Consider the following 9,473-nt stretch of genomic DNA (forward strand, 5'->3'; position numbering starts at 1 on the left):
CCTGTTCAATGTGTTACCCTCCCTACCAACCTGGTGAATGTGTTACCCTCCCTACAAACCTTCTGTTCGAATGTGTTACCCTCCCTACAAACCTTCAGTTTGATTGTGTTAGTTACCATTCTTACAAACCTTCTGTTTGAATGTGTTGCTCTCCCTACAAACCTTCTGTTTGAATGTGTTACCCTCCCTACAAACCTTTTATTTGAATGCATTACCCTCCCTATACCAACCTTCTGTTTGACTGTGTTACCCTCCCTAAAAACCTGTTTGAATGTGTTACCACCCCTATATCAACCTTCTGTTTGAATGTGTTACCATCCCATACCAACCTTCTGTTTGAATGTGTTACCATCCCTATACCAACCTTCTGTTTGACTGTGTTACCCTCCCTAAAAACCTGTTTGAATGTGTTACCCTCCCTAAAAACCTGTTTGACTGCGTCACCCTTCCCAAAAACCTGTTTGAATGTGTTACCATCCCTATACCAACATTCTGTTTGAATGCGTTACCATCCCTATACCCACCTTCTGTTTGAATGTGTTGCCATCCCTATACCAACCTTTGTTTGAATGTGTTATCATCCCTATACCAATCTTCTGTTTGAATGTGTTACCATTCCTATACCAACCTTCTGTTTGAATGTGTTGTCATCCCTATACCAACCTTTGTTTGAATGTGTTGCCCTCCCTACCAACCTTCTGTTTGAATGTGTTGCCATCCCTATACCAACCTTCTGTTTGAATGTGTTGCCATCCCTATACCAACCTTCTGTTTGAATGTGTTACCCTCCCTAAAAACCTGTTTGAATGTGTTGCCGACCCTACCAACCTTCTGTTTGAATGTGTTGCCATCCCTATACCAACCTTCGGTTTGAATGTGTTACCCTCCCTACAAACCTTCTGTTTGAATGTGTTACCATCCCTGTACCAACCTTTTGTTTGAATGTGTTGCCATCCCTATACCAACCTTCTGTTTGAATGTGTCGCCCTCCCTGTCGGTATTATGTGTCTCATCAGTGGTCATCCAGGCTGAGGAGGCATGGCTTGACACAGTTGACATGGAAATCACTGAACCTGTCCCTCCTCCCAAGAAACCAGCTGTGGCTGTTAAATAAAGAAAACAAACTGATTGTTCAGTATACACTGTCTGATGTGAGTTACCTAAACATAATTTCAGTCTATTTAACGTACATATTGTGCTGCACTTGATTGTCAGACTGCACTCATACTACTTACCTGTCTATGGTGCCATTTAAATTTACAGTGGAAGAAATAGCTTGCACAACAGATTCTCCCCTAAAGAAACTTTTAGAACTACACTGGATAACGGGTAACAAGAATTACACACAAAATGTGTTTAGAATGTTTCAGAGGTACTTTTACTTAACCTTTTCACCACTGTAGACCATGATGGACTCATCCAGATCAATGAATGGAAGAAGCTTCTAAAGTAATATGGGGTGACAAGGTTAATGTATTGTTGGTTTTGGTTCCATTTCATGACAGAGCCCTTAAATAGATCATGTTGCAAATGCTAATATGAAACCTTTCCCAAAATGAAACCTTTTTTCCTTACCATCAGTATCTTCAGTAAGTCGTAACACCTCTATGAGAGGGGCACTGCCACTATCTTGGAACAACTGTACCAGGTGAGAATGTCCACACCTCCTATAAGAGAAGTATCGAGCTGACACGTTAACATACTTTTCCACTATTTCTTATCTTACAGCAATTTTACTACATGTTGAGGTGCTACAGGTAAGGAGACACCTCTTTTAACAAGAAAGATCAAAGGCCACTCATAGGATTGATGAATACATTATGTCTGACCCTTCTGTAATCAAGAACAGGCCACTCAAAGGGTGCGTGCCTATTGTCTGACACAAAGGAATGATAAGAGTAATACATATTGAAAAAGGAAAGAATGAAATAGAGATCCCATTGGTTAAATGTGGGTCAGTAGATACATTTTAGTCCTCAAAAGTCCTCAATAAAATGGCACAGAAGAAGCTTGAGGAGGCCCAACATAACCCGCCTTATTCAGTAGGAAAGATCAGGCCAATTCTTAATTTTTGAACATGTAAGTATGGTTTATTTCCAGATTTATAATCAAACAGGTATACCTATCTGGGTAACACAACCTACTTAACATCAATGCCATTGAGCTTCATGATGAGGTCTCCTGGCTGAAGCCCAGCCCTCTCTGCAGCTCCACCAGAATCTACTGTCTCTATAAACACTGGATTATTGCCTTTGATCACAAAGCCAAAGTTGCCTCCATTTCTCACCACCTGTACAGCTCTAAAACAAAGAATATCGATAGAGTGACGGATTTACTTGACAAATATTATTTATAAAATTAAATGTTATTCATTTTACAGCAATAATGAAACAAATTCTATCAGCTTATCTAAATTATTCTTGTTGGCCCAGAGGGTAGCGTACAGGGGTCTTAATGTGGAAGAAACCAGAGAAAGCCCACATAGGCAAGTGACCCATACCTTTTCCCATCTGATTGGGTAATCAGATCCCAGTTGTCTTGGTAACAGGTGAGTGTTCTATCCACTGCACCATCTGACAAATGTTACACTCACAGATGACTGGCTGTAAGCCTTTGTAATAGTCACAGATCTCTGACAAGTTATATTTATACTTACTTGACCTGAGTTAAGTAAAGCTATCAATTTCTTAACCAGAATGAGATACATTTATACTCACTTAACAATGCCATGTTTGTGATTGGATGGGCCTCTTGAATCACCTTTACCAGAGTGAGGCCTGGCATTTGCAGAAAGGCTTTGTTGCTGTCGTATTGTCTCATCAAATCTGTATCGCTTTCGTGGAGGAATGAATTGTCTGAAAATAAATATCATCAGTGAAATATACTAGATCCAGTTATTACAAATGAAGCAATACTTTTTTCCTGTTACCCTGACTTTAAACATCTATCCTATAAAAGATATCTGATGCTTTTAGTACTCAAGTCATGAGGGAACTTCAAGGAAAATGCATCATATGATAATTATAAGCAAAGGACATGAACTTGGTGACCTGTTATATTGAGGACCAATTTTAAGGGTTACAGACCCAGGAAAATGTACTTTTTAACATGTGAGGAATCTACAAACCTGATCTGTCTGACAATCCTCTGTTGTTGTGGTGTTTTAAGGATGACAGCCAAAGCTCTAGCGAGGATGTCAATATCTCTGTCCTCTGCAAACTGTTTCATAACACCAACCACTGCCATTTTCTTCTCATAATCATCCCCAAGAATCTCGTTCATCTGCAAGTTCCCAAAACATACATTGATCACTGACCATGGCTGACTATGGGGCTTGAATTAACCCCAAAACATACATCGATCACTGACCATGACTGACTATGGGGCTTGAATTAACCCCAATATATACATTGATCACTGACCATGGCTGACTATGGGGCCTGAATTAACCCCAAAACATACATTGATCACTGACCATGGCTGAATACGGGGCTTGAATTAACCCCAAAACATACATCGATCACTGACCATGACTGACTATGGGGCTTGAATTAACCCCAATATATACATTGATCACTGACCATGGCTGACTATGGGGCCTGAATTAACCCCAAAACATACATCGATCACTGACCATGACTGACTATGGGGCTTGAATTAACCCCAATATATACATTGATCACTGACCATGGCTGACTATGGGGCCTGAATTAACCCCAAAACATACAGTGATCACTGTCCATGGCTGACTATGGGGCTTGAATTAACCCCAACACCTACATTGATCACTGACCATGGCTGACTATGGGGCTTGGATTAACCCCAAAACATACATTGATCACTGACCATGGCGGACTATGGGGCTTGGATTAACCCCAAAACATACATTGATCACTGACCATGGCTGACTATGGGGCCTGAATTAACCCCAAAACATACAGTGATCACTGTCCATGGCTGACTATGGGGCTTGAATTAACCCCAACACCTACATTGATCACTGACCATGGCTGACTATGGGGCCTGAATTAGCCCCAAAACATACATTGATCACTGACCATGGCTGACTATGCGGCTTGAATTAACCCCAAAACATACATAGATCACTGACCATGGCTGACTATGGGGCTTGAATTAACGCTAACACATACATTGATCACTGACCATGGCTGACTATGGCGCTTGAATTAACCCCAAAACATACATTGATCACTGACATGGCTGACTATGGGGCTTGAATTAACCCCAACACCTACATTGATCACTGACCATGGCTGACTATGGGGCGTGAATTAACACCAAAACATACATTGATCACTGACCATGGCTGACTATGGCGCTTGAATTAACCCCAAAACATACATTGATCACTGACATGGCTGACTATGGGGCTTGAATTAACCCCAACACATACATTGATCACTGACCATGGCTGACTATGCGGCTTGAATTAACCCCAAAACATACATAGATCACTGACCATGGCTGACTATGGGGCTTGAATTAACCCCAACACCTACATTGATCACTGACCATGGCTGACTATGGGGCGTGAATTAACACCAAAACATACATTGATCACTGACCATGGCTGACTATGGGGCTTGAATCAACCCCGAAACATGACGTTGTTTTATTCCAATCTGAGGATGCTGAGCGTGTCTCTGGTCTTTGTGAGGTATATAGACTACACTATCTTCACACCTCAAGCTACTGGATATAAATTGCTATACTGCCATGGTAAAGATTATAATTATGTGATGATTTATTGCTGTTAGTTGCCTGTGTAGAGTGTACACTACACACTGCTAAAAGGGCCTGAATTATTCAGACAACATAATAGAGGATGTATAAGTAGGTTACAACAGTACAGTAATAGCTATGGGGTATTACACCAAGTTATACCTTACAGAGGGGGATATAACAAAATAGGTAGAAATTATAAGGACAGGATCAGGCAATAGTATGACAATCGTAGAATTTGAGAAGATTGGTTTAGTGAAGTCATACAGACATATGCATGCATAGACCCACATAGATAGCTATTTAGGTTGAAAGGCGAAGCACCCATTTATCGGCAGAAACTAAAAAACAAAATTTACCATCATGTTTGCATTTAACATTGTTTTTAAATGTTAAATGCTAATGTATTAATTGAACTATCTTAATTTTAATTTTGCCAATCAGAATAAGACTCTAACGGTTTTCGAAAACATTGTAATGTATTTAGTGGGAACCAGTTGACAATTCAGTAATACATGTTTCTGGATAAGAATGTTTATGCACTGACCTTTAAAATTGTAAATTTCTGCAAGTCAGTACATGTACTTCATTCAAAATACTTCCTTAACAACCAAAAAACGCTTTTGCAATATTATGTATATACCTGGAGATGAACATAAAAAGTTTAGGAAGTATTGCTGCTAATCTCGGACATTGGATAGTTCCACTACACCTGTTTAATCAATAACCGCTGTATCAACCTGCCGTCAGGCTGACCATCAATAATAGATAGCACACCTGATAGGCCTCATGAAGTGTACCTTTTATTACACAACATCTGTGTTATCACAGGTATGCTAACAATGTCTACATGCTTTACAGAGACAATGCAAATTAGATCTATTATAAAGGTCACATGGGATCATACATATGTAATTATACCTCTATAAAAATATAGTCTTCAATTTTATAGATTCAAACTTCTCAAAAATTTAATTAACATTTCAGAAATATATGCTGAATATGAAATGTGTCTCTGAAATAAACCTACACTTAGTAGCTTCGAGGTGAAAGATTCTATTAGTCTCTGCCAATTACTCCACTGATTTTTTCGGTAACTGACATCCGCAAAATCAGAAAAATGTGTCCAGTTTCATACAATACGATAATGACAGCAATAATATTATTATTTTTGTGCTAAATTTCTATCTCCTGTGAACTAAATAAAACCTGTATAAAATGTATACGTGATTCAACCTATTTATATTTAGAAATCCAGCAAACTAGCAATAGTCAACCATTTAGTTTCAGCCAGACACAACTTTACTCCTCAATTTACAACTACCAAATTTTCCTGAGATTGGCCATGTAATCTGTTTTTCTTCTTGGGCTCAGCCAGTTGAAATAATGTATTAAACAAAAGGGGGCCCCTGGTAAAATGTCATTATTTATACAAATACCTCTGATGATCATGATTTTAGATGTGCTGATCAAAAAACAAAATATTCAAGTGGGTGGTGTTATGCACCCTATTTGATTGGCAGCTATACACAAGACAGCCAATATACAGACAGTAAGACACAAGGAACTTGACCTTGTTGTGGAGGTTCCGTGCCCGTTGGATCCTGCTCCCCCCTGTTGGTGACTTATGTTTGACCTTGCGCACTGTGCCTCCAGTCTCCTTCTGTTTCCCAACTGGGATAATAGAAATGGTCAGTCTGCGGAGATTTCCCTGCAGGACATCAGTCATGTCTTCAGTCCGCATCACACTCTGACCGTTCACCTCCAGGACAATGTCACCTGATGGGGACAAATAGGGGCTCATCAAATTTTATCATTTCTAACAAAAATAAAATTAACCAAGATGAGCATACAGATCACATCTCATTGTTCATCACCTCTTAGCTATACTTTGGATTCCTGCTAGTGCATAAGTTCAAAATCTTGTCAAGGATTGAAGCTCAGCTAATTTTGCAATTCTTAAATATAATTATATATGCAGTTAACCTTCTTAATCTGGACACTTTGGTTACTGGAGAGAACGTCTGAATTAACAAATCTCTGGATAAACAAAACATGACTTTATTTATTGTTAGGTCATATGATAAACTGTACCATCAGGTTAAAATATCTCCTTACCATTAGCACTATTAGAGTCAAACTCGGGGCCAATCCTGCACTTTACCAATGTTGCTATCGAGGAATTGTTGGAGTGTATCAAAATGAAAGATGAATACCTTTCAAAGGAAATAACTCTTAGCCGTACTAGACCTCATTTTATATTATATTTAAGGTCATTGGATTGTATTTATAAACGGAAACAGGAAGTACATCCCTAGTTGAAAATCCGATGTAGGGAGACAGTATCACAATTTCCGCAAATTCTAATGTTTAATATTAAACTGATGAATATTGTATGTTTATTATTGACAGAACATTGTGTTCTCTCAATATTAAAGTATTTCAAAGCAATCCAGGTATTAATTCAGGTTTTTTTTTATCAATGAGTCACATGTGTCCATTTTTCTGTACTTCAGGAAACCGGCTACCTATTTCACTACTGTGAAGTTTTTCAAGAACGATAACTCTTGCCTGCGATTACTATGTGTATATGGTTTTATTATAAAATGTCAATTTTTATATCGTGTATAGAGGATAAATTTTACACAATTTCAGCATTTATTAAATTGATATACATTAATGCAATACTAATATATGTCAGTATCAGTTTTATTGACATTATTTTGTAAAAATAATGTGTCTTTCATTTTTTTTTCAAAATTCCCTCCTTTTTACATAAATTTCCATTTAAAATCCTTAAAATTCTGACAACCTATATTTTTTTTGTGGCAGAAAATTTTCTTTACTTCAAAGCAATATAACTACAAAATTTGAATAAATTCTACTGAGAAATGGTGACACAATCCTATTACCTTAAGACATACACTATATACATAAAAGAGGATAATAACTCTGAGGTGTAAATTTTCTTTGCGACTGGTGCAGTGGTACTCTTTAATATTTTAAAATAATGTACATTTTGAAGGTGGCCCTTAAAAAAGTAACACATATGCGTGTTAACAGAGGATTATAATGCCTGTTCAAACACTTTAGGAGTCATTAAACAGTTTGTGTTTGTGGAAATTGGACCAACAATTTTGCATAAGCGTTTGACAATAACTGCTGTGAAAATCTGGTCCGACGAGTGAATGTCTAGGTTATGATGTTTCAGGAACATGGATTAATAAGGTATTTTCATGGATGTTACATGTAGCCAATCGTTCCTCACAGTACAGCATATAATTAATTCAGTTTGATCAGTAGGACGCATTTTGATACATGTAGAACAGAAAAAAACACAATTATGGCTAACACTCCAAACTAAAATATAGTGATCTGGAATGGGGTTTGACCAAATCTGGAAATATCTAGATCTTTTTTTGGACAAATAAAATATATGGCATAATTTGCATTTGAAGATCAGACTTGTTGTATGCATTGTCAGGATTTTTGGAAGGACGCTATACATTATAAACATACAATGTTCATGTTAAAATGTTCCTTTAAACAGTTAAACACTGAAGATATCATACAAACAACCACACAACAGCATACAATACATTGTCTTCAGTGTTAATAGTGTTACCTTCTCTAAGTCCTGCGACAAAAGCTGGTGCGGCCTGATCTACATGTTGGATTCTCACAGGCTTCTCTCCATGCACTTCAAACCCACAGCCCCCCGTCCTACTACACACAAGCTCCACCTGTTGACGGCGAGCCACCACACCCAGGGTTGGAGGCTGTGTTCTACTGTTTTTGGCTAAAGACTTAATATCTTCCGAGGACAAGTTAGTGACATCTTGTTCATCAAACTCCAGTATCTGATCTCCTGGCATCAGCCCTGCCCCATAGGCAACCTTGCGTTTCTCCACATTGACAACGTAACATGGCCCATCGCCAACTATATCAAATCCGTAATGTTTCGGCCACTTTGGTGCTGTCCTCAATGGCATGTTTAGTATTTTCATTCTTCCATGAATATGTGATAATCCAGGTCAATCTGTAAATAAGTTAATGTTCATCAGAGGTATTATTTGTTTCTAATTGTGATAAACAAACCATCAAGAAATTTGTATACAATGATGGTAGATAGAAGCCAGACAATTTTGATTGTTTTTTATGATTACCTGGGTACACTTTTATTTATGTGGCATATACATCACATCGAAACATGCTTCTTTTCAAAACAAGATCGAGGCGCAATTATGAATGCGGCTTTGTTGCGAATCTATATATATAAAAGAATGGCAAAATATTCTCATAGAAAGTGTTGTTACAAATATCTCTCCATTCTGGGTTCTGCCTTTCACCACCCAGGTGAACAACTTTTTTTGTTTGAAATATGATTAATTGTTCAGGCTTTATTCACTGAAATGCTTAAACTACTCCCTTTTAGACCGAGCCCCAGAGGAGCTGCTCTATCCCTTTGTACAACAATTTGGTTTGTTTGTGTTTTACGTCCTATTAACAGCTATAGTCATTTTAAGGACGTGCCAGGTTTTTGTGGTGGAGGAAATCTGGAGTTCCCAGGGGAAAAACCACCGACCTACGGCCAGTACCTGGTGACTGCATGCCCCACGTAGGCCTCAAACCCGCAACCCAGTAGTGGTGGGCTAGTGGTAGCAGAATATCAGATGCATTGACCTCTTGGCCAACGCGGCCCCTTTATATAACAATACATGGACCATTAA

At 38.3% G+C, this 9,473-nt stretch overlaps 1 protein-coding gene across 2 annotated transcripts in view; it reads right to left on the reverse strand.

Moving 5' to 3' along the window:
• The window catches only part of LOC110454590 (delphilin-like), a 29,890-nt gene extending 20,627 nt beyond the window's left edge, over positions 1-9,263 (reverse strand). For both annotated transcript variants that reach the window (XM_021504177.1, XM_021504175.1), the window contains exons 1-7: positions 8,369-9,263; positions 6,317-6,522; positions 3,128-3,282; positions 2,718-2,855; positions 2,145-2,300; positions 1,576-1,667; positions 967-1,103 (exon numbers count right to left, since the gene is read on the reverse strand). In XM_021504177.1, coding sequence (XP_021359852.1) covers positions 967-1,103; positions 1,576-1,667; positions 2,145-2,300; positions 2,718-2,855; positions 3,128-3,282; positions 6,317-6,522; positions 8,369-8,750 — 1,266 coding nt within the window. In that variant the 5' untranslated portion in view covers positions 8,751-9,263. The remainder of the gene's footprint in view (positions 1-966; positions 1,104-1,575; positions 1,668-2,144; positions 2,301-2,717; positions 2,856-3,127; positions 3,283-6,316; positions 6,523-8,368) is intronic.
• Positions 9,264-9,473: the final 210 nt, after the last annotated feature.

Source organism: Mizuhopecten yessoensis, unplaced genomic scaffold (assembly GCF_002113885.1).
Source record: "Mizuhopecten yessoensis strain PY_sf001 unplaced genomic scaffold, ASM211388v2 scaffold7939, whole genome shotgun sequence".
Taxonomy (NCBI): domain Eukaryota; kingdom Metazoa; phylum Mollusca; class Bivalvia; order Pectinida; family Pectinidae; genus Mizuhopecten; species Mizuhopecten yessoensis.